Here is a 25,846-nt window from a genome sequence, read left to right as displayed (position 1 = left end):
TATAACACAGATATTTGGTACCCGTCTGCCTTTTGGTCTTAAATTTTAAATTCATTTACAGGGACTGTCATTACAATTTCAGTTTATCACCTATAGGAGAAAGGTAGAGTCACGGAGGACCTGGGGACCCTGGACTTAGCTTTCCCACTCTTTGGAGAGAATCAGGTTCTGTTTCAGCACTGTGAAATGTGCTAATACCATAGAAAATTACTTAAAAACATTTCCAACAGAGAGTAAACAACTTTTATTATTTGTTTGATTTTTTGTTTGTTTGTTTGAAAAAGAGAGAGAGCGAGGGAGTGAGCATGGGTGGGAGAGGAACAGAATGAGAGGGAGAGGAAGAGAGAGAATCCCAAGCAGGCTCCATGCTCAGAGCAAAGCCAGATGCAGGGCTCAGTCTCACCACCCTGAGTTCATGACCTGAACCACAACCAAGTCGGATGGATGCTCACATGATTGAACTACCTAGGGCCCCCTGGGTAAACATCTTTCAAAATGCCTATTCTGTAAGTGGTATTTCTTCCTCTTTAAGATGACCCTGTTCATGCTGTTCTCATATATCACTCAAAGAACATTAAAACTTCTCCCCCAAGTTTTTGAAATGCTAACTCATTATACACTCTGCAAACCCGACATATCCAGATTCTAAATAATGAATTTCTACAAAATTATTCATTTGGAAGGAATATATAGGCAACTTACTTTGCTGGAATAGGAATTCCACTGGCATCAAAAAGTTTAAGAAACACCCAGCCACAACTTAGTTCTCCTCTTTCACCGGTTGACTAGGAAATAAACAGGCACACAAAACTTACTATGTGAACCAGTCGAATTTAAAAGCACATACCAAGTCTTTTAAAGGGAACAAAATTAGCATTCACTTCTAGGACTAAAAAATTCTTCACAAGAAAATAAAGTAAAACACAGTGGGTCCCATTTTCCTTGCCGGCCAGATGGCAAAGGTAGTATATAAAGTGAAAATCTTATCTTGTCAAATTACTTTTGAAAATCCCAGGGCACCTGGGTGGCTCAGTGGGTTAAAGCCTCTGCCTTCAGCTTGGGTCGTGGTCCCAGTGTCCTGGGATCGAGCCCCACATCGGGCTCTCTGCTCTGCGGAGAGCCTCCTTCCTCCTCTCTCTCTGCCTGCCTCTCTACTTGCTTGTGATCTCTGTCTGCCCAATAAATAAATAAAATCCAAAAAAAAAAAAAAAAAGGAAGAAAGAAAATCCCTTAAACCTGACAATGTGGCAACTGCTGCTATTGTTTCTTGAATGATATAAACATTCTGTGGAATGATCTAAACCACATCAGTACTACATGGGACTATGCAGCTTTGTCTCAGTGAGAGATGGAATGCACAGATTAAATTATTTTTAATTTTTTAATCATCCACCAGATCTTTATCTCTACCTACTAAAGGCCACTGGGGACTTGCTTCGGGCCCTGCTCCCCTCTCCTGTCCTACCCACCCATAACATGGATGGGTGCATCTGCCTTAAAGAAATGAAAGGATAGTGTAATACTATCAATATAATAGCAGTTGGTTTTCTGGGTCACCTTGAGGCCTATATACTACACCTAGTGAGGTATTCTTAGAATGTGGAGATATTTAATTACTATCACGTCAAGTAGGTGAAGATGATTAAGAGTACATTTATTATGCCGAGCACCGAACAACGTACAGAACTCTCAATTACTATATTGTACGCCTGAAACTAATACAACATGGTATGTTAATTATACTGGAATTAAAATAAAAGACTTAATAAAATAAAAATAACTATCACAGACCCTCCTGGTTCAATTGTTTATATGACATGAGTTAATCCAATTTTCTGGTGCTCCCTTTATAAAAATTACCACTCTGACAGGTCCCTTAATTAGAGCTGTCAGTCACAAGGTTAAGTATACCCTGACCCTCTAGGATAGAGGTAAAACACTGTGGGAATGCCACTGAACATCTCTCATCACTTTCTGCAAAGTCTCATCCTTTTCAAATCTTCATTCTTTAAAAGCACTGAAGTTCCCTCAAGCTATACATATAAATATACTTTTATTGTAAGTGCTACTGAGAAAGCAGCACTATATATAAACTAAGAACCATAATTCCCATTCCTCAAGAGATTAAAATTTTATTACACACAAAAGCCTCAATTATTTTACTTGTAAATGTAGACTTTTTTTTAAACTTCCCTTTCATTGATACGTTAGAAAGCTTTATCTTTCAACTGACATACATTGCGAATATAAGAAATTCCAAGTTCAAATAATATTCCAAGATCTGGAGATGAAGAATTGGATCTGATAAAACAATCGCCATCAAGCAAGCAAGGCAAGATGCCAGTAACCTGGAACAATAAAGAAAATGAAGTTACGAATAAAAATTTAAAATGGGAGGGAGGTTTCAGCTCTACTCATTTGTGCACAGTTTATAACTTTGCATCATAATAATGGTCCTTTTAAAGGAAACAGAGAGCAGATGGATGGGACCTATCCACACCAATAATTTTACGTTAAAAAAATTTAAGTTTTGGGCACCTGGGTGGCTCAGTGGGTTAAGCCTCTGCCTTCTGCTCAGGTCATGATCTTAGGGTCCTGGGATTTAGCCCCGCATCGGGCTCTCTGCTCAGCAGGGAGCCTGCATTCCCCTCGCTCACTCTCTGCCTGCCTCTCTGCCTACTTGTGATCTCTGTCAAATAAATAAATAAATAAATAAATAAATAAAATCTTCAAAAAAAATTTTAAGTTTTATGTTGAGGGAAATACCTTTATCTTCATTCACTCTTTGGTGAGAATAGAGGCTAGTGTGAAACATGTACGGTACCTAAGTCTGCAGAGGTGTTATAAAAATAGTTTGCATATATAATAAGATACGTATATTAATCCTTGTTTTTTGTAAACAGAACCAAAATTGAAGACTTCATACATACATTTGCTCAACTTTTCCAAGGTGTGCCTTGCAAATTTTCCTTTCCTTTCTCTTTCGCTCATTCCTTTTCCTCTCTCTGGACAACCACACCCCTCTGTCTTGCCTATAAAATTCTCCCCAGCCCTCAAAGTCTGGTTTCTCTTCTACAAAACCTTCCCTGAGCCTGAGGATTGGAATTAAGGTCATCCTCCCCTGCGCTTTCACAACCCTTGGGAGCCCTGCAACCATGACATTTTGCCCTTGTGGTGGTTATCAACACACCCCACCCCCACAGGGCTATTCTAAGGATTAAATAAGATCATACATCATGCCCAGGAGGCCCTACCACCATGCCTGGCACATAGACACAGCTCCATAAAGACAGGTTATTGTTATCATAGCCATATATGTTTCTTCTCTACCAACATGTAAGTTCCCACAGTGCCTAGGAAGAATGTCTTGCACCTAACAGATGCTTAATTTCCCTCAAAAAGGAAAAATTTCTTAATATTTATTCTTCCAAACAGTTTGTTTTTACATCCAGAAAAAAATTAGAAAATTCAACCCTAAATGCTTCAAATACACAGAGATGCACCTTCAGAACTGTGAGGCATTATGCCGAGATACAAGCAGCAGGGTGCTTAGATCAAACTGGACTTTCAGGAGATGTATGACAGGCAAGCATGGGCACATGCAGCACACACACCGGGTGGCTGGGCCTCCTCTATGCCCTGTGCCCTCTCTTTGAATCCCTACTGCTTGAAGATCTTCAGATGCAGTAAGAGAAAGGTTCATGGAGGGTTTTTAGGGTGCAGTGCCCCAAGGGAATTAGTTATGGGAAATGAATACTAAAGTCATGAAACTTTAGAGGTAGGAAAAAAGTAAAGTAAAATAAACCAGAGACAATAAAAGAACATCTAGATATCAAATCTTCATGTTCAAATACATCTATGTCATAGAGACTCTGAGGTTTGAAGTCACCTAACCTCATTCCAGTCTTTTTTTTTTGTTCCAGGCTTGACAGTGCCTGGATATAATGTACCAGCCCCGGGCGTCACCCTTGATTTTATCTGAAGAAATCCCAGCTTTCATTAGCACGGTTGATTTCATTTGTGAAAAACACTTCCTAAATTTATCTCTCTGTTTTCATTTTCATCAGGGGGCATTTCCTAGAATTGAACCCCAAAATCCACGGAATGAGATGATTCATAGGAATTATTACTCTGATGAGTCAGAAACAAAAGTAATTTTTATGGAAGTCTTCAAGGAATATTAATCTAAAGATTCAAATCTGGCCCCATATATTCTGTGCTTAAAATAAGTATATTGTTTCAGGGATACACATGGACAGATTTGCTTTAGTAATTAATTGCCTATCACTTAACAGGTAAAAGATGTTCACGTTTCATTCCATTCCCTTAGCAGATTCCTTACCTGGGGAGAAAAGGTCCACGTTTTGGGCTTTTTAGGTAGCCATGTGGCTCTGACTGTGTGGATATTGCTCAGAACCTGAAACAAGATTTCCTTATTAGAGATGATGTTGTATAGAGCACTCTAAAACATCCTCGCTTCTAGGGGTGCCTGGCCGACTGGGTAGGTTAGGCATCTGATTTCTGATTTGGGGTCAGGTCATGATCATAGGGTCCTGGAATCAAGCCCTGAGTTCCAGGCTTGGGTGGGATGGTCTGCTTGAAGATTTTTCTCCATTTCCCTCTGTCCCTCCCCACTGCCATCTAAAATAAATAAAATTTGAAAAAATTTAAAAAGAAAAAAACCCAAACTGTTCACCACTTTTACAACCCAAATAGTTAACACTGAACAGGCCCCATACTGCGCAGAGCCGAGGGCCTCCAGTGGGTTCTTTCACTTCTTAGTTTGTGCAACTCTGTGACTGTTTTCTTTTTACATCAAGGACATACAGAACTTTAAAAATGAGTAACAAAAAGCTATTGTGGCACTAATTTATAAAATAACAAAAGAAGTGATAAATTCAGACTCAGATCTTGGCACTAGTAATAAATTATAGTAAGTGGAATATTTACTATCTGGAACAGGTTTATCAGAAAAGGAAGTGAAATTCCAGATACAAATGACCTTTTAAGAAATGTGACCCAGAAGAGCATTTTATGGTAGCCCATCACCCTGCAACTAAGGACAGATAATGCTGATAATAGCTCAGATATACAGCCTCAGTTTTCTTCAAGATCTCCAGCCGCATACGTTATAGTCTTCCTGAGACTTATCTCTTGTAAAATGCTACTGTAAGAAGTCTGTCCTACAATGTACAAAAAGCAATGAAATACAAAAGAAGCAAAAACTGAAGAGTTCAAATTCCACAAAGATATGGCTAAAATTGCCATCTTCCAAAGAAAGAGAAAACATAAAATATTTATTTTATTTTATTTAAGTTTATCCATTTATTTTAAGTAATCTATACACCCAATATGAGGCTTGAACTCATGATGCCAGGACCAAAAGTTGCCTGCTCTTCTTCTTCTCCTTCTTTTTTAAGATTTTATTTATTTATTTGACAGAGAGAGATATCACGAGTAGGCGGATAGGCAGACAGGGAGAGAGGGGGAAGCAGGCTCCCTGCTGAGCAGAGTCTGACCCTGAGATCATGACCCAAGTCAAGGGCAGAGATTTAACCCGCTGAAACATCCAGGTGCCCCAAAAGTTGCATACTCTTCTAACTGAGCCAGCCAAGTGCCCCTACAATTTTTATTTTAGGTAACAGTATTTTAGTATAGCATCGTTAAAACTAAGCTTTAAAAATAAGTAGATAGGGGCACCTGGGTGGCTCAGTTGGTTAAGAGACTGCCTTTGGCTCAGTTCATGATCCTGGAGTCCCGAGATTGAGTCCCGCATCAGGCTCCCTGCTCGGCAGGGAGTCTGCTTCTCCTTCTGACCCTCCTCCTTCTCATGCTCTTTCTCTCATTCTCTCTCAAATAAATAAATAAAATCTTTTTTGATGTAAAATTTGATATAATGAAATTTACAAGCCTTATTTTTATTTTATATGTAATGCCCAATAAGGAAACATGAAAACAGACTGGCTAGGAATCATAGGTCCTGAAGTGAGTGCTGTCAATGGAGGCCTAGTGAGGAGCCTGAACTTCTACTAGGGCTCCAAGGTCAGGAAGCACATTGTCCTCCCAGGGGTGTGAACAGAAGCCAAGTGGGGAACCTGGACTTCCATTCTCACTTAGAGTAGTGAGGTGGCACCACCTTCCCTTGATAGCATGGTGTCAGAAGCGTGCTAAAGTGAAAATTAAAATAAGATCCAGAAACTCCTAACACCCACAATGTCCAAGATCCAATAAGAAGAAAAAAAAACAACAATCATCATACCACTAATCAGGAAAATCTCAACTTGAATGCGAAAAGACAAATGTTGGAATTACCTGACAAGCATTTTAAAGCAGACACTGAAAAATACTTCAGTAAGCAACTACAGACATGTCTGAAAAAATGTAAAATACTGAAGAAATACGAAGTGTCAAGAAAGAAATAAGGAAATCTCAACAAAGAAATAGAAGATAAAATGAAGAACCTAGTAGAAATTCTAGAACTGAAAAATATAATAGCCACAGTTAAAAACACACATGTGCACAAACACACAACTCGCTGGACAGACTCAAATGCTGAATAAAAAAGAGAGAAAAGAATCAGTGAACTTGAAGATAGGAAAATAGAAATTATGCATTCTGAACAACTAAGTTAAAATCGATGGAAAAAAGTAAACAGAGCCTCAGGAACTGGTGAGATTATAACAACAGATCTCACACTCATGTCATCAGAGTCCTAGAAAAGAGTCTGGAGCTAGGAAAGTGTTCAAGAAAATAATGGCTAAAATATCCCCAAGTTTGGCAAAGGACACAATCCTACAGTTCAAGAAGCTGAGCAAACCTTAAACAGGATAAACCCAAGAAATCCATGCCCAAGGACAAGTACAAAAACTAGACACACATTTCTTAAAAGCAGTGAGAAATAACACTTAGATTTACCAACAGGGAAACCCATTCTAGTGACAGTGGATTTCCCATCAGAAACCACAGAAGGAAGTGGAACAATATTTCTCAAGTGCTTAAAAAAAAAAAAAAAAAAGCCAGAATTCCACATTTAGTGAAAATATTCTTCAGGAATGAAAGGGAAACAAACATTCTTGGATAAAGTAAAACGAAGAGAAATTGTAGCTGACATAAAGAATGGTTAAAGGAAATTCTCTAAACAGGATATGATCTTTGAACATCAGGAAGGAAGGAAGAACAATGAAAGGAGTAAAAGTGACAGTAAATACCCTCTTGAGTGTTCTAAATTATGCTTAACTGTTGAAGTAAATACAATACTGTGTGATGTGGTTGTCAGTGTATGTAGCGTTTTAATAACAATGCTTTTTAAATGGAACTAGTGAAGTCCTGTTAAGTAAATAGCAATGAGTATTTATGTAACTATTAAATATCTTCTAAAACTTGTCCATTGGAAATCCGATATAAATTAGTTACATAAATTCACTTCTATTACTTTTAAATGAATCACTTCTATTATTTTGATTTGTTACTTAAATAAAATTTCAATCTTTAGTTTCTCATAAATGAGACTAGGAAGAGCTAAAGTAAAGTATCAAACCAGATCTGAGCAAAGAAGGCAATTCATCTTTTCTTGGTCATTGATGACACCTACTGGCTTCTTAGTGGCAGTGGCTTTTTACAGGGCGTGTAGAAATGAGGGAGGGATCACTATAATGGCACAAGTACAGAAAAAAAGAAAGGCACTGGGAGCAGGAAGTATACTCAGCACACGCAAAGCTAAACCCAAACTCCTCCAAACCTGATGGGCTCCTGATGTTCCTATCTCATTGAATGTCACGGCCATCCACCCAGATGCGGGTCATGGTGGACACCCCACTCTTCCTCACTCACCATTTCCAAGCCATTACCAAATTGTGATTTTTACAGTCTAAATATCCTCCCGGCCATAGTTCTCCTCTCCATTTCTACCTCCCTAGTCTAAGTTCCTAGCCTCATATCTCATCTATCCACACGTGACATGTTCTATGTATGTTCTAAGTGCTTTACTGGTTATATTAACTCATTTCATCCTCACAGCGGCCCCAAGAGATGTGTGCCAGATGTCAAAGGGGAAAGAGCAAGGCCAAGTAATCTGGTCAGGGTCTTACACCAGGCTGGTGGAACCACAGTTAAACTGGGGCAAATAGCTCCAGATTTGGGGTTTTTTTTGGAGATGACATGGCTGCCTTTTGACCAACACACTTTGACATAGCCCCTAAATTGTCTACTCATATCTCTTCTGGACCCCCTCTAATTCATCTCCAAAGAAGAGCCAGAGATATTCCTAATGCATAAATCTAAAACTATATCACTTCCTCCAATGACTTTCCCTGTTTTTAGGAGAAAGACAAAACTCCCTCACATCAGGGCTTACAGTGTCTTACACTGTGCTCCTTCCTGACATCTCCCATTTCATTCCGTCCTACACTTCCCCTTGTTCTCTCCACTCGGCCACACTGGCCTTCCCTAAGTCGTTTCCCACTAAGGCCTTTGCCTGTGCTGCTCCTTTGGCCAGGTTCACACTCCCCTTTCCTTTCACCTTCTTAAGGCCTACTCATCCCTAGATCCCAACCCAAGCATCATCTTCTCAGGAGGGAGCTTAGACTATCAATATGAAAATTCTTTTCTAATGTAACTAGAGTTGTAAATTTCCACCGAAACAATGCTTTATCAACACTCCACAAATTATGTGACTTGTTTTCACTTTTTGTTCAGCTCCATTATTTTCTAATTTCCCTGGAAACTTCCTTTTAATGCATTAATTTCCAAGCATTTAAGGATTTTTTTCAGTTATCTTTCTGTGACTGATTTCTAATTCAATCCCACACAATCAAAGATGATTCATTGTATGATTTCAATTCTTTTACATTTGTTTAGGGCCATCTCTCTTGGCAAATGTTCCACAAGCACTTGAAAGAATGGGTACTTTACTATTTGGGGTGAACTGCTATACAAATGTTTATTAGATCCAGTTTGTCGATGGTGTTAATTCAGTTCTTCTATATACTTACTAATTTTCTGTTTGCTTGTTCCACAGTTTCCTGAGAGAGAAGTGGTAAGTTTTCAACTATAACTATGGCTTTGCCTATTTCTCCTTTCAGTTTATCAAGTTTTACTTCATGTATTTTGAAGCTCTATAGGTATATACATATTTAGAATTATTATGTCCTCTTGGTGAACTGTCTCTTTTATCATGTAATGTGTTTCTTTATTCCTGCTAATTTTCCTTCTTCTGAATATTACTATCTTTTTGAATTGTCTACCCTTTTCATCCTTCTCCTTTTAGCCTGCCTATATTTATTATAGTTAAGGTGGGTTTCTTATACATATATAGAAATGGATCTTTCTACATATACATATTTAGTTGGCTCTCTCTCACTGTGATTTTAACTTGCATTTCCTTGAGGACTTCTTATATGTTATATACATATCTTTTTATGTCTCTTGGTTTTTGATATATTTGTTTAAGTGCCTGTTCTCAAGTCTTCTGCCAATTTAAAAAACTGAGTTGTCTTTTTTCCCTTGGACATCCTTGATTTGTTCCTGATCTCAGGGGGAAAGTATTCAAAATTTCACCAGGAAGTATGATGATGTCAGCTTTAGTTTTCTCTTATTGCCCTTTACCAATTTGAGGAAGTTCCCTTCTGTTCCTACTTTGTTGAGAATTTAAAAAAAATTATGAATGGGTATTGGAATTTGTCAAATGCCTTTTCTATATCTTTTGAGATGACCACGTAACTTTTCTACTTTAGTTCTGTTAATATGGCAAATTACAATGATTTATTTTCAAGTGTTAAATGTTGGTTACACAATTATGTACAACTGAATTCCTGAAATAAACTCCAGTTAGTCATGATACAGTGTCCTTTTTATATATTGCTAGATTCAATGTGCTAATATTTTGTTTAGGGTTTTAGTGTCTACATTCATGAGAGATACTGGTCTTATAATTTTGCTTTCTTATAATGTCTTGTTATGTGTTGGTATCATGTTTTTCTTGGCCTTATGAGTTGGGAAGCATTTCCTCTTTATCTGTTCTTTGGAAGAGTTTATATACTATTGCTATTATTTCTACCTTAAATGTTTAGAGAAATTCACCAGTGAAGCCATATGGGCCTAGAGTTCTCTTTGTTGGAAGATTTTTAATTACATTTTCAATTTTTTTAAACAGAGGTTGCAACTTTTCTATTTCTTCTTATGTCAGTTTTGGTAAATTATGATTTTCAAGGCATTGAGCTATTTATCTGCACTGTCAATTTATTGGCATAAGGATGTTTATGATATTCCTGTATCATCCTTTTTTTTTTTTCCTGTATCATCCTTTTAATGTCTGTGGATCTGAGATGAGATCTCCATTTTCATGTCAGATAATGATCATTTGTTTTCTTTTTCTCTTTTTAAAATTTCTTTATCAGTGTTAATAAGCATTTTTCAATTTTGTAATCTTTTCAAAAAATAAACTTTTGCCTTTTAAAATTTTCTCTTTCATTCACCTGTTTTCTATTTCATTAAATTCTACTCTTTTTTGGCATATTAATTTAGGTTTGTTTTATTTAAGCTTAGTTTTTTTTTTTTTCATTGAATTCTACTCTTATCTCTAATATTTCCTCCATTCTACTTTCTTCTGGTTTAACTCACTCTTCCTTTTCCAGCCTCTTGAGTTGGTAGCTTAGATCACTGATTTTAAATCCTTATTTTTGTCTATTCAGTTAAAGCTATAAATTTCCAGCTAAGCACTGTATTTAAGCTGTATCTTATAAACAAATCAATTAATTTTTAAAGAGTCATTGAGAGTCTTTGGTTCGGGGTAAAAATATTCTCTTAGGAATTGGGGAGGAGTGAAATGGAAAAGGACACAAAGAAACTCTGTAAGGCAATGGTAACACTCCATATCTTGATTTGGGTGTTGGACATACAGGTATGTACATTTGTCAAAAACATAATACTCTGTACACTCGAGACTTGAACCATGTATAATACTAGAAGATCGACATCAGTACCTTTTTTATAAGGCTTCAGAGGAGTTAACTGTGATAGATACATATGAACATCATGCACTTAGCAATGGAAAGAGCCAGGAATTAAGCCTATGTCATCAGAACCCTCATTCTACCACATATTATTTTATATGTATACACACATATATACAGCGAGAGAGAAAGAGAAAGAGAAGGGAGACAAAGACACAGACATACCCCAAGCAGTACATGTTCAATATGTGGCTTTAAGAAAATTATCTTTCCAACTGCTGTGAACTGATTTACTCCTCAGTAAACTCACCTTATTACCATCAAATAGACAGAGGCGTACATGTCTACTGAGAACCTGGATGCTCATTCCTGGAAGAGGAATCATTTTACAGCTCCAGAGGGTCAGAATGAATGAAACACGACTTGGTCTTGACCTAATCTAAGAGCGAAATTATTTATAAAAAAGGTTTATTTTATGGTTTATAAGACAAATTCATTTTCAAGACATCTTTTATAAATACTTAAAATGTACATACAATAAAAAAGGATGAAAGAAAAAAAATTATACCTAAATATACATATGAAAAGTTCCAATAGTCTGTTCAACTTAAAATAAAAACCTTAGGTAAATTTTCCATAAACCTTTATATTTGAAATATTTGCATTTTGGGGGTAAATACACAAAAATCATAATGAAAAAATAGTACAATCAGGTAAAATGGAGGATGTGACTATGGAATCAGTGCATTCCAGGTTCATTCTTAGAGTTCATATACAATGTGGGTAAGTGTAGAAGGTCACCATAGCATAATAACCAGTGACACCCAGTATTATCCAGCTGGCTCCTCCTTGTTTTAATTCTAAGCATGTACCTACAATGTTCCTTGGCTTCTTACACAGATGTTTTGACAGAATGCACTGACCGTTGGATAAGATTATTCAGTTCTATTTCACAAGTATAGTTCAGAAGGTCAATGAATAAATTGGCAATCAGGTTTCTTATTTAAAAACATCTTCAACTCTTAAAATTCTGCTTTATGATCCTTGGCCTTTTCATTCAAAGACCTTATATCATGGAAAAGGTAAGACAATATCTAACAGTTTGCAACATTTTCAATTTAAGAAATGAGAGCTGAATATTTAGCTCTCTGGGTACAAGTTCATGACATTGAATGCCATTATTCAAGTACTAGTACACTAAGCAGACCAAACACAACGTCTTTCCTGACTTGCAATAAAAGATACTTCACACTAAGAAGGCCCCAGGCAATGCTCAGGGTGAGAGGGGAAAGTTCTACACCACCTCTCCCCACAAAACCTAAACATACTGGGCCCCTTTTATTCTTCCCTTGAGGCTCTGAGAGAGGAAGGGAGAAAAGGCAGAAGGTAAACAGGAAAGAGAGTGATATACTCTAATGTGGTTCGTATCTGCTAAAAAGGAGGAGAGTGTAATTATATATCCAGAGTATTTCTTACTTCAAGTACTCAGGATACCAGGAATCTTTTACCCTAAGCTACCCCCAAAAAAGTATAATTATAAAAATCTTTCAACTTTCTCATTTCCATTTAATTAAAAAAAATTATCACTACTAGTGATATTGGCTAACATTTATTAAGTTATCATGGGCCAGACACTGTTCTAAGCCCTCCACACATATAATGTAATTCTCATAATAACCCTATGTTAGAGGTATTATTATCATTCCCTTTTATACAGATGCAAAGAATGAGTAAGAGACATACCTCCTATTACTTCTTTTGTAAAATGGAAGAAGAGAGCAACAGTTTTGTTGTCTTAGTAATTAAATGATCACTGAATAATTAAAAATTAAAATAGAGAAACTTTTTTTATTTTCTAGAATGCATTAATCAATTTACACGTTATCTGTATTGCAGCCATAACCAAATCTGGAAAGGTATAATTCTGTCGATAGCAACCATACTCACAGTGCCTGTTTTAGCATCCCACATTAGATCCCTGAAGGCCAGTTGTGAAGGAGTGAGCTCTGGCTGTAAGAAGTAACTTGCTCGAAACTGATTCCCTGAGAAAATAATTTTTCCTTTATTTTCTTACAAAGAAAGGGATGAAATACAAAGCCAAAAATATATAATGTTATGCAACAAATTTAGGAAACAGGCATCCAAAATGTCAAGTTGCCTACTAGGAACTTGCTTTGTAAGACATGTATGGCAATGGCGATTTCCTTACTGGTAAGAACAACGGTAGAAAAAGTAAAGACAGAAGCACATAAGAGCTGATCTTAAAGTAGCTTTAAGAAAGACCTTAAAAACTTTTAGGCCAACAGCGTGCCCTGTGATAAAGATGATCCATTCAAATATTTTTGTAAAAAGCAGAAAATGTATAAACACTCTTTAGAAAAATATATGATTATTAATTTTACTTAACACAAAACCATTATTATACTGTTTTCTCATACTTCAGTATGAAGAATAAGGATTACAAAATCATTTATTCATTTGAGAAATAATTTCTGAGTTCCCGCCGTGTGCTAGGCACTCTGCCAGGACCTGCCAATACATATGTGAATCAGAGAAATACGGCCCCTGTCATTTACAGTTGGGTGGGGGAAATAATTAAAAAAAAAATAAGTAGAAGAGAGAATAAAAAAATTATAAACTAACTTAGACCCATAAAGGGTGCTCAAGTGGAAGGGTATGACTGAAAGAGCGCATCTCTTGGAAGATGGAATTCCTTGGGCTGCAAAGGATGAGAAGTTGCTGGACACGCAGGGAGGGCTGAGAAGAGCCTTCCCGGCTGAGGAGCCTCAAAGCAGCCTTTCCACAGATAACTCAACAACTCAGGGTATATGGGAGATCCTCCCCCAACATCATTTCTCTTTAACGAGCTTATGGACAAATGTTGTTAAGTACAGAAAAATCCAAGAATAAATAAGAAAACAGAAAAGCAAATGGATAATAACTCTTCAGAAAAGTCTTTGGTCAAAGAAAAGGAGAGAAAGGGAGGCTGTGGCTAACGTGGGATAGGGTGAGAAGAGCTGGGTCTGAAGGGTATCAGGCATGCTCGTAGACTGGTGAGGGCAGGAACCAGTAAGGGGAAGGTGGGCTGAAGATACACAAAAGGGCTCATAATTAAAACAGTCATATTTTTGAAATAAAGCAAAGGGTCTAGAAGCCAGAGCACAGGTAAACACACCGGCATCTGACAGGATCAGGGAAGGATCTGCCCTAGGAAATAAAAAGGAATACCAAAGGAGGAGTACCAAAGAGATGTGATAGTCAACAACTTTTTAAACAGCTTATTTTGGCTAAAATAATAACATTAGACATAAAACTTCGCTGCTTAACTACAAGCTTGTGGTGGCTCAGTGGCAACTGTTACCTTCCTCCAGAAGCTGGAAGAGTGTGGAGGGCCTGAACCCTGCAGGAATAGCTCCCATTGTGGTCAGCACATCAACAGTGTTTATCTGCTGAAGACAGTAAAGACAAAAAACTGAGTTGTTTCCTCACCTCCATAATACTTTCTCTTATCACTATAGCAACGATGATGCAGAAAAGGAAAACACGAACATGCAGACTTCAGTGGACAAATACAGCAATTTGAGCCCAAAGTCCAGAGGATGTCATCCATCACTGAATCCTAGTAGCTTCCAAGAACCTCAGCCCCATGCAGTGCCTGATGGGCAGAGCTCTGTGCTCCAGACCAGGTGCTTCCTGTACATCTTTCATCAAAATGTCCCTATTCTGGTCCCGCCCTGGGGTGTACTGCCACGTAACAAATGAGTGAACATCAGAAACTGATATGCACTGAAGAATTCATGGCCTTTTTGTATAGGTGTACATACACATACATACATACACATGAGCATGTCCATGTAAGCGATTTAAGCGATAGGTAGGGTAAGAGGTCAGGAAGCATACTGACTAAACTATTAATGGTGATTAGTTATGGAAGGGAAGGAGTGGATTTTCATTTTGTTATGGAACTCTTTGAAATGATAGGAATATGGATAATTTACTTTCTTGAGCTTTTTGGAATCTTTTTAAAAAAAGATTTTATTTATTTGACAGAGAGTGACGCAGTGAGAGAGGGAGCACAAGCAGAGGGAGAGGGAGAGGGAGAAGCAGGCTTCCCACTGAGCAGGGAGCCCGATGCGGGGCTCGATCTCAGGACCCTGGCATCATGACCTGAGCTGAAAGCACTTAATGACTGAGCCACCTAGGTGCATCTGGAATTTTTCACATTAACGGAATTTAACATCAGCCCTTTATCCAAATGGTAGAAAATTCAGGCAGAATCAACAAGATACAGTTGCAAGCCCTCAAATCTACTTTTCTTATAGAAAAGGCCTAAGGAGAAATACTACTTGGAGCACGGCTTATTAAGCCAGAGCCATATGATTTATGCTCTGTACACTCCATGCCTTGTACCCTATTTAAGACCCAATGTTATCTTCTACAGTCTCCACCCTGTTTTGATTCTGCACTCTATCAGAACTGTTAGGTAACAAAACATGACATCATTAACAGAACAGGTGATACCAACCTCTGAGATAGCTTTTCGTACAGCACTCCAGTGAGAATCAGTTCTGGGGGGGCCAAAATAGCAAGATGAGTGCACAGACAGCTCATGCTTATTGACTCCATTTTGGAGCATCATCAATCAAAGCACAAAGCACTTAATTGTCAATAAGTTCTAAAAATTTACAAGTCTCTAAATGAAACCTAGAAAGAATAATATCATACACAAAAAATAATGATGAAATTAAATTAGTACTGATCTTTAAGCAAATAGTAACACAAAAAAGCACTGTTCTCAAACTGTAAATTGTCTCGGTTTCAAAAATTCTTGAATTGTTTACAACAGTAAAAATAAACAAAAAGTTTCTTAAACTCACTCTGATATCCTCTCACACCTTTTACCTTTGTTTAACTTCTTCCCCCTCTGCTGTTTGGTCCTCCACCTCCACATCTTCTTCGCTGCCTTCTTCACTTGAGTCTTGGCCACCTTCTTTATTATAGGGCTGGAAAATTATCAAAATACAAAGTGCTTTTTACCTAACGCAAAAATCAACCAATAAAAATATTTTCAGAAAGGCTCAACTATAGGTAGGAATATATGCAATGGGTTTATCAAAAATCTGTGGGAAAAAGATTTCAACATATTGTCAATAACTTCATTATCTGAAAAAATTACAAGGACAGAGATAGAGAGCAAGTTTAATCAAAATAAATTCCCAGTGGAATTTATTACAATGAATAAAAAAAGAAGGTAGAAATAAAAGAAGTTGGAAGTGTTAAAGTGTTAAGAAAAGTGTTAGAAGAAAGTAATGTTGAGATAGGGATGTCCTTGCCAATTATAATACCAAAACCAAAAATCATAAACGGAAACACTGACAGACTTAGCAACACAAAATATAGACTGGTTCTAAGTCAACAAAGAAAATACCTGTCACAGATTTCCAAGGCTTAATACCCTTAGTCTGAAAATATTATGATACTCTTATAAATCAGTACAATTTAAACAAATCTGTTAGAAAAATGGTCAAAAGAACTGAAAAGGCAATTTACAAAGAAGACGTAGAAATGGTCATAAAGTGTATGAAATGATGCTCTACCTTACTAGCAGTACAATAAATGCAAATAAAAACAATAACGGGCCTCTTTCTTGCCTACCACACTGGCAAAAGGATAAATGGCAGCCATCCAAAGCTGCACACATCACACATCACAAATCCATGTGTGGGGAAAAAGTACTCCCAGATGCTGGGGGGGAGGAAACAAACAAGCATGACTTTTCTGAAAGGCAACATGGCAAACTAAATGAAAATAAATGTGTAAATCTTTTGAACCAGCAATAAGCACCCAGAAATATGTCTGAGGGCGATAAACCAGACAAACCTACAAAGATGTCTGTGTTGACTGATCACAACACAGGTTGCTGGTTGTCTCCCACCTAATCTCTTCTTTTCTAACAGAATCCCTGATTTAGCAATGAGCCAGCTAAAAGTCTACATTTTTCAAACCCTCCTTGTGTCTAGGTGTAACAAGAGACTCAATTCTGATCAAGGAGATATCATTGGAAGTTTTGGGTATAAATTTTAGGAAACTGTCTTAAGAAGATAGCAGCTCATACCTTTTGGTCTCTTATTCCCCTTTCTTCTTTCGCTTTTTCGAATCATTGAAAGATCTAGCAGCCAACTAATCTATCTCTTTAGATAACCCTTGGAAGACCTGTCTCCCACTTAATTACAGAGTAAAATCTTAGATGGTCCTTCACCAACCCTTCACTGCCTTTGTCCATACTTCTTCCATGCACAAGAGAAATATGCTTCTACCTTACTTAAGCCACTATTTGGGGGGATCTTTTGTATCTCATAGTGGAAGGTAACTGTAGCTCCATCTGACATAATTTATAGTTCTTAGAGGCTGGAAGCAACATGTCTACCTGCATGACATTGGAATACTATGCTACCAATGAAAAGGATGATTCAAACTTGAACTGTGTAAAACACTTGTTATGTGTGGTTACTGACACTTGAAGTGTGACTAGTTCAAACTGAGATGTGCTATTTAGGTGTAAAATACACACTGGAATTTGAATACTTGGTATAAAAAAAGAGAAAATATTTTAAAATATTGATTATAAGTTGAAATGATAATATTTTGATATATTAGATAATATAAATACATTATTTAAGATGTCACCTGTTTTTTTCCTTTTTGCAAATGCATGTGGTCTAATAAAAAATATGTATATATTTGGTCTTTATTCCCAGTTCTTGGCAAGAGTTTCTGGAACTCTTGGAACTTCCTGAGTGATAGGAGTGTCTTATGTTATTCATAACATAACATAAGCCCCCTTCAACCAGACTTGAGTTTATGCTAATGAGGTGATGGAGGAGGGTGCGGCCCAGGCTGCCAGAGGAATCAACCATGTGGTTAGAAGGTTAGAACTTTCAGCGCCCCACCACACCACCCTCTTCACCTTCAGCAAGGATAAAGGAGTAGGAAACTGAATTCAATCACCAATGGCCGATCACTTAATCAATCGTGCCATGCCTATATAACAAAACCTCCACTGAAACCTCTAAAATACAGGGTTTCAGAAGCCTTCCAGGTTGGGGACCATGAAGAAGTGTACTGGGTGATGGGGGTGGGGAAGCCCCAGAAAAGGCATGGAAAATCCAGATCCCACTCCTTCCATCTCCCCATACCTTGCCCTATCCATGCCTTCCATTTGGCTGTTCCTGAGCTGCAGCCTTATGATAAACTGGTAAACACAAGTAAGGTGTTTTCCTGAGCTCTGTGAGTCCCTACAGCAAGTTATCAAGCTTGAGGATGCCTGTGGAAACTAAATTTACAGCTGGTCACTCAGAAGCACAGGTGGCTCATGGGACTTGGGATTGGCATCTGAATTAGAGCAGCTTGTGGGGTGAGCCCTTAACTTGACAGGTCTGCACGAACTCCAGGAGTTAGTGTCGGAATTAAATTGGATTACTGGACACCTGATTGGTTTCAGAGAACTGGTGTGGAAAACAACATGTATTTGGTGTTGGAAAAAAATCACACAATTAAAGTGTTAGAAGTAGTGTCAGAAAAAAAGTCAGTGTGGTTATGAGAAAACTTAAAATTACATTTGTAGTTTGCATTATTTTCCTATTGGACAGCGCTGATCCAGAGAGATACCTACATATATTGGCAAAGAAAACGACCATGTTATATAATGAAATATTAAAAAAAAAAAAAAAGGGCGGCAAACATGCATATATGTACATGTACATCCTGGTAAGGGATCATATATTGCCATTAACTGTGGCTTCGTTTGACAACAAACAATACACTCTTACTAATTTTTCTGATCAGCATGAATCCACAAAGCACTTTGTGTTATAACATTCTAGGCCTCACATGCATAACAGCACTTCACAGACCCCTAGCACTGTTAATAGACAAGGTTTTCCCCAGGCCCTGTCGCTCTAAAATTGAAGTAAATTCTATATCCCAAGTTATTCACTAGTCAATTGATCAAAGAATACAGCTGAACATTTTATTAAAAATGAAGACAAGTTTTGAAAAAAAAAATTTAATGGAAAAATGTTTTCAAAGGAGAAAAAGGGAAAGAATAAACAATAAAGACTAACCTCCACGTAGGTTCTGGGAATGAGACCTTTGTTTCCTTTGGCATTCTTAGCTATCCACCAACCATCAGGTTTTTTTTCAATTATAAGGAGAATTTCCCCTTTCTTAAATCAAAACAAAAGACATTTTAAATTAAAATTGACCCCTAAGTCAGAAATTATCAACACTGAAACTATTTTCTAAAATAGAATAGCATTTAATTTCACCATTCTCCTACTAGGTAACTTTGATGACATAATTTTACATGATTACTGCCGGTAAATCATAATTTTAACTTATTTTATTAAAACAGATGGTCTTTAAAAACAATACCAGGAATATGTAATATAGGCGTATAGGTAGAGTTTTATTATTCTGTCAAGTACGCAAACTTATCCTTAGGTTAGTTCTAGTCTTGTTTCTACCTTAAATGTAAGATCCCCAGCTTGCTGAGCAGCAAAATCTCCAACAGCAATGTATTCTTTACTTGTCTGGCTGTGGGATTCATTTTCCTGTTTCTCTTCCTCTTCTGTTTCTTCTTCCTCCCCACCACTTCCTTCACTTTCTTCTTCTTCATCATCTTCTTCTTCTTTTTCAGCTTCTTCATCTTCGTCAGCAGAGTCGTCATCTTCCTCTCTTTCAGAAGGTGTCTTGATTCTGTGGAAAACAGTTCTATGATAAGGATCACTTGAAATAACATCTAAGAACAGATCGAGGATGAGGACAGCTGCTACATATAGAAGATCCTGCCCATATTTGGAACTGGGTAAATAAAGGAAATAAGGAGAAAGCGCAGCTCATGGTTTCTACCATCTAACCAACAATGTGTGACTTGAAGGACTGAGTGGGGAAGGGGTTACTCTATCTGAGGCACATGTGGGACACCCCGGAGCATGCATGGGACTTGAGGGTATGGGATTTGTATTCAAGTCTTGGATTCATCCATTCAGCAAATGCTGCTCGAGCACTGTAACACACGGTTAGAGCATGGGCTCTGAGTTCACATCTGGCACCATCGTCTCCTTGTTGAGTGACCTGGCATAGCTTTCTTTTAAGTTTTCCATTCCTCACTGGTAAAGTGAAGGTAATAAAAGAACCTGCCTCACAGGACTGTCATGAAGGTTACATGAGTTACAAATCTGAAGAGGGTTTAGAACAGGGCCTGCCTTTCGCAAGTCTTTAATAGAGGTCAGCTATGATGATAATGATGTATGTCAGGTTCATGTCAACCAACCTGGATACAAAGCCTGGCAAACCAGGTGAACAATTCCCTGTCCTCAAGGAGCTTACAGAGAGAGAGAGAATCTAGAAACCGGGTCATTACAATATAGTTCGATAGGTACATTAGAGGTATACACAGGATATTAAGGAAACACAGAAAGGGACATTCAACCTACACTACATGGGTAGGGAGGGGGAAAGGCTTAGAATTAGGTCTGGAGGGATGACTTGGAATTAATGAATTAAAAAGGAAGTAGAAAGGAGTGGGGGGGAGTGGTGAAAGGAGGATCAAGTTGGGGGAACCGCAAGTAGCTCACGAATGGTAGGACAAGTTTTGAAGAAATGAGTAAGAAAGAGATGAGGCTGAAAAGAGGTGAGCAAAATGCAGCCCAAGTGAGCTTTCTTTCTAACACGGTCTCTAAAAATGAAGTAAGAGAAGGCCATGATCTCATCTGTACTTTGGAAAGATGACTAGGCTACCATGTGGGGAACAGATTGGAAGAAGGGCTAACGGCAAAGACAGTTGGGAAAAGTGAAACAAGACAACAATTTTTTTTATAAACTAAAAAAAAGCCAAAACCAAAACCCAAACCAAAAAACAAAAAACAAAAAAACAGCCTTAGGATGAAGAGAAAGACATTTGGAAAGATATTAAGGAGGTACAATGGGAGGTGAGGGAAGAGAGAGGAACTAAAATAATACCAGTGTGGATGAGTCACTAAATCTCTCTTTGTTCATTCAACCCTCAGCAAAGTCATCAAAGGTCATCAAACAGTGTGTGACAGATGCTATGTGCTGGGATACGACAATGAATAAAACAGAGATCGTTGTTCTCTGAAAGCACTAGAGAAACTTATCTTAGAAATGGGGATAGAGGGGCGCCGGGGTGGCTCAGTGGGTTAAGCCTCTGCCTTCGGCTCAGGTCATGATCTCAGGGTCCTGGGACTGAGCCCCGCATGGGACTCTCTGCTCAGTAGGGAGCCTACTCCCCCCTGCCACTCTTTGCCTGCTGCTCTGCCTACCTGTGATCTCTGTCTGTCAGATAAATAAATAAATAAAATCTTAAAAAAAAAAAAAAACAGGGATAACAATGTACTTAGATTGATGCAAATGAACATTGCTAAATATAAAACCAGCCAGTTATGAGATAGTCTCCAGAATAAAGAGTACTGGGTTCACATAGTATAAAATAGTTGTAGGATGCACTCATACCACAGTGACCTAAACATAAACAGTAACTTAATGAAGTTTTTATACCATAAAAATAAAAATCCACAAAATATGTCACATTGATTTTATGTACCCTTTTCTTTTTTTAGGAGATCTTTTGCACATATTTTATGAGTCAATTATTCTAAAATGTTGCCAAGGATAACAGGAACTTCACATGATTATTCATGGTTCTTCTTCACTGTGTTAAGACAGTGAATTTCAATTATTGATTTTTGAATGTTAAACTAACCCTGCATTCTAGAATAAATTCCACTTCGTTATACTGTATTGTTATTTTGAAATGACACTGGATTCTGTTTGCTAATATTTTCTATTGGGTTTGTTCATATGCTCATGAGGCCCTTGCCATTTTCTTACAATATTCTTACCTAGTTTTGATACCTAAAGCTCATAAAATGACTTGGGAAATGTTCTTCTACTCTCAATAAAAGTTTGTAATCCTGGTATTATTTTTTTAAATGTTTGCAGCAATCCATTAGTAAAACCACACAAGAGTTGATTCCGTGGGAAGGTTTTTAATCATACATTCAACTTCTTAATAGATATTTTAGCAGGACTATTAAGATTTTTCTCTTCAGCTTGTGTCAAGTACTTTTTATTTTTCAGGAAAGTATTTTTTAAAAATTATTCTTACTAATATATAATATATTATTTGCCCTAGGGGTAAAAGTCTGTGAATCATCAGTCTTACACAATTCATAGCATTCGCCATAGCACATACCCTCCCCAAGGTCCGTAAACCAACTACCGTCTCACTACTCCCTACCCCCCAGCAACCCTCAATTTGTTTTGTGAGATTAAGAGTCTCATGATTTTTATCCCTCCCGATCCCATCTTGTTTCATTTTTTCTCAAGAAAATTATTTTATCTAGATTTTCAAACATATTGGCATAAACTTATTCATAATATCTTCACGGCATCCTTTTAATTTCTGTAACATTCGTAGTGATTAGTTTTCATCCCTGGGTTTTTGTTGTTGTTGTTGTTTTCACTTCTCTTCCTCTTTTCTTGATCAGTCTTGCTAAGAATTTATCCATTTAATTAATTCTTCCACAGAACCAACTTTTGGCATTATTGATGCTATCTACTGTATGTCTTTTTATTATTTCCTGTTTTCTGCTCTTATTTCTATAATTTCCTCCTTTCTACTTGCCTTGGGTTTAATCTCTTGTTCTTCTTCTGTTTCCATAAGTTCGAAACTTCAATAACTGATACTCAACTTTTCTTCTTTTCTAAGGTATGCACTTAAAGCTATAAATTTTGTTAGCAGCCATTTCTCTGCTTGATTCCTCCTTATCCATCCAAGCTATCCATCTCTTCCAGCAAATTCTGTAATAAGTCGGCAACAGTTGTTGTATAGTTCTTGTTTGTTAATTTTCACATTTGGGTCATCTGAGCTTCTACTGATTATTTTTTCTCTTTATTAAATACATGACATTTTCCACCTCTTAATTTTCACATTTGGGTCATCTGAGCTTCTACTGATTATTTTTTCTCTTTATTAAATACATGACATTTTCCACCTCTTTGAATCTATATATTAAATCAGACTGAGAAACTTCTCAGTCATTATTTCATCAGATACTTTTACAGTTGTAGAATGTTCATTTTCTACATCTGAATGTTTTTAAAATACTTAAAATACTTTTTTCCATTTCATCCATCTTTTCTTCTTTTAACATATTAATCATTATTTAGAAGTCCTTGTCAGCTAACTGTATTATCTAGTTTGGATCTAAGTCTTCTTTTATTGACTGTCTTATTATTCAATTGCTGATTATTTATTCACCCCTACTCTTTTTTTTTAAAGATTTTAATTATTTATTTGACAGAGAAAGAGAGATCACAAGTAGGCAGAGAGAGAGGGGGAAGCAGGCTCCCCGCTGAGCAGAGAGCCCAATGCGGGGCTCGATCCCAGGACCCTGAGGTCATGACCTGAGCTGAAGGCAGAGGATGAACCCACTGAGCCACCCAGGAGCCTCATCACCCCTACTCTTTTGTACTTCCAGTAATTCCTCTATTAGGGGATATTACAGATGAGACATTTAGAGACTTAGGATTATGCCATCTTTCTTTATTGAGTATTGAATTTTATTCTGTTACACAGTTAAATTAGCACCTTCTTGTTAAGGTCTAGTTTTAGGCTTGGACAAGACCTACTTCAGTTTTGTCTTTGTTTCAAGATCACAGTTCTCAGTATTAGGGTATTTTCATTACTCTTAATAAGAGCAATGACAATGACAATGACAGCAGGAATAAGGCCTCCTGTGATCTCCACTAAATGCCTGAAGCATTCACCAAAGTCTCTTTATTCTAGCTGGGTATAAACTCCAATATTTCTCCAGGATTGTCTGACTTCCAGAATCTTTTAAAATCTCAATCTCCTAGCAGGTACTTTCTGCCAGTGCTTCTGGAATCACAGTCTTTGTAGCCCAGGAATCTATTCAGATTTCTGTAGTTGTCTCTTATAACTCCCTTCTCTCTCCCACAAGTCCCAATGGCCTTGAGAACTCCAAAATTTGATCTCTGATCCTGAGTTCAGTGACACTGCTGCTCCCTGTTTCGGATCCACCTTTCTGTGCCACAGCCCATAAATTTTCCCCAGGGAGAGGATCTGGGTGAATGTTGAACTCTGTTCCTGTGTTTTCCTGTCTTAAGGACATCAGCCCTACTGGACTAATGTTCAGTGACTTTGACCAGCTGTTTCATATATTTTTTCCAGATTTTATAGTTATTTATAGTAGGAAGGTTAAGTCCAAAACCAGCTACATTGTCATTCTCAGTACTAGAAGTTAGTAGAAATTCTAGAATCCTTGGATCTACATCCTTTGGCATTTTCCCCAGGATATAGTGTAGAAGTATGTAAACAGCACTTGAAGAGTCTAAATAGTTAATTTTTTTTCCTTTTTGCTTTCCACAAATTGGGTTTGTTTATACCATCAAGTTTTCTTTCTACTCTGCAAAGGCTGTTATTAACATTTACTATAGCAGAAAAGCAATGCATACTTCTGCCTCTAATTTTTAATGAATATTTATGAAAGAAGCAAATAATCCAAATAATTTCTTTTTATGTAACAACACTGACATTAGAGGCATTGTCCTTATTTTCTGACATTTGTTTATTTAGCTATTGAGATAGTTTTTTGTTTCCCCAACTATATGATTAATTACCTAAGGGCAGAGATTGTGACTTTCACTTCTTTACATCTTTTATAGGCTCTAAGACTTTCTATTATACATAATAAATAAATGTCAACTAATTATACTTGTTATCACCATTTGTTTATATCTATACTCTTAAAATGTCTTTATTCTGAGTCAAACATTAAAGCTATTGGTTACATAATATCTGAGACAAAGAAAGTAAGGAAAGAAGCATACTCAGTTATATTTTCTCTGCTTATGGACACAGCAAGTTCCTGCAGTTGGTGGGTAAGCTTATCCAAAAGATTGTGCTCCTCCTCTTTTTTCTGATTATAGTTCCCAACAGGGGCAGGTTCATCCGCCTATGAAAGAATATAAGTTTATTTCACCGAAGAATTTATTTCAGTTTCCTATTATATTTATTTTAGAAGGAAAAAAAATACAACCTTAAGTTCTAGAAGACAAAGTAAATGTCAGTATGAGATTAGGCCTACCTTAGAGAAATAGGATGAAAAGAAATAGATTATTATGTTGAAATGTAACCCAAATGAAGAAATAAAATTATACTACTTGGCTTTTTGTTTTGTTTTCTTGCTAGCTATTCCAGACCCTCTATAGTCAGTAAGAGATAGGTTCTAGACAGAAGATAGGCCTTGGAGTCAAAAAGATGGGTGCCAATCCCAAGTTCTGCCACTTACTGGCAGTGAGACATTGAGAAAGCTGCTTCACCTCTGGGAGACTCAGCTTCCCCACCCATGGAATGGCATAGTTAGATTTCAAATTTAGGGTCAGCCTGCCTCCTAAATTTAAGAGTTCTGTGTCGCTGAAATGCCGAAGAGTCATCTCTTCAGTTGGGAGATGACTTTTAGATGCTTTCCACTTTAAATGCTCTGTGAGTCTCTGGCCCTGGACACTTGGCTGAAGCTCAGGCTCATACTACTAGGGAAAATCCTGAAGGAACTTCCAAGAGTAAATTCTAGTTCCTCCTATTTCTGCAGAGTCACTGATATTAGAGCCGCCATGTGATACAAGAAGCTTCTACCCTAAGGGCCAGATTATGTACTCTCCCCACAGGGTAATGAAAATCAAGACAATTCTCAACTATAAAACATAATACTCACACAATGCAAAAATAAAAATAGCTTCTTCTTGGATTTTCTGGGTCCTCAGTGCTGGGTAAGTTCACCAAAGCTGAACTT

The 25,846-nt window shown here is 37.3% G+C and overlaps 1 protein-coding gene across 2 annotated transcripts in view; it reads right to left on the bottom strand.

Annotated features, from left to right (window-relative positions):
- The window catches only part of NPHP1 (nephrocystin 1), a 55,239-nt gene that overhangs the window by 22,505 nt on the left and 6,888 nt on the right, over nt 1–25,846 (bottom strand). Inside the window, exons 4-14 of one of the 2 annotated variants that reach the window (XM_004770960.3) lie at nt 24,885–25,009; nt 19,475–19,706; nt 19,073–19,174; nt 15,852–15,952; nt 15,475–15,517; nt 14,311–14,398; nt 12,897–12,991; nt 11,260–11,388; nt 4,343–4,417; nt 2,238–2,348; nt 703–785 (exon numbers count right to left, since the gene is read on the bottom strand). In XM_004770960.3, coding sequence (XP_004771017.1) covers nt 703–785; nt 2,238–2,348; nt 4,343–4,417; nt 11,260–11,388; nt 12,897–12,991; nt 14,311–14,398; nt 15,475–15,517; nt 15,852–15,952; nt 19,073–19,174; nt 19,475–19,706; nt 24,885–25,009 — 1,184 coding nt within the window. The remainder of the gene's footprint in view (nt 1–702; nt 786–2,237; nt 2,349–4,342; nt 4,418–11,259; nt 11,389–12,896; nt 12,992–14,310; nt 14,399–15,474; nt 15,518–15,851; nt 15,953–19,072; nt 19,175–19,474; nt 19,707–24,884; nt 25,010–25,846) is intronic. The other variant, XM_004770961.3, reaches the window with a different exon arrangement.

The sequence above is a fragment of the Mustela putorius genome, unplaced genomic scaffold (assembly GCF_011764305.1).
Source record: "Mustela putorius furo isolate JIRA1106 unplaced genomic scaffold, ASM1176430v1.1 tig00000281_pilon_pilon_pilon, whole genome shotgun sequence".
Classification (NCBI taxonomy): Eukaryota; Metazoa; Chordata; class Mammalia; order Carnivora; family Mustelidae; genus Mustela; species Mustela putorius.
This window is presented reverse-complemented; position numbering and strand designations above follow the sequence as displayed.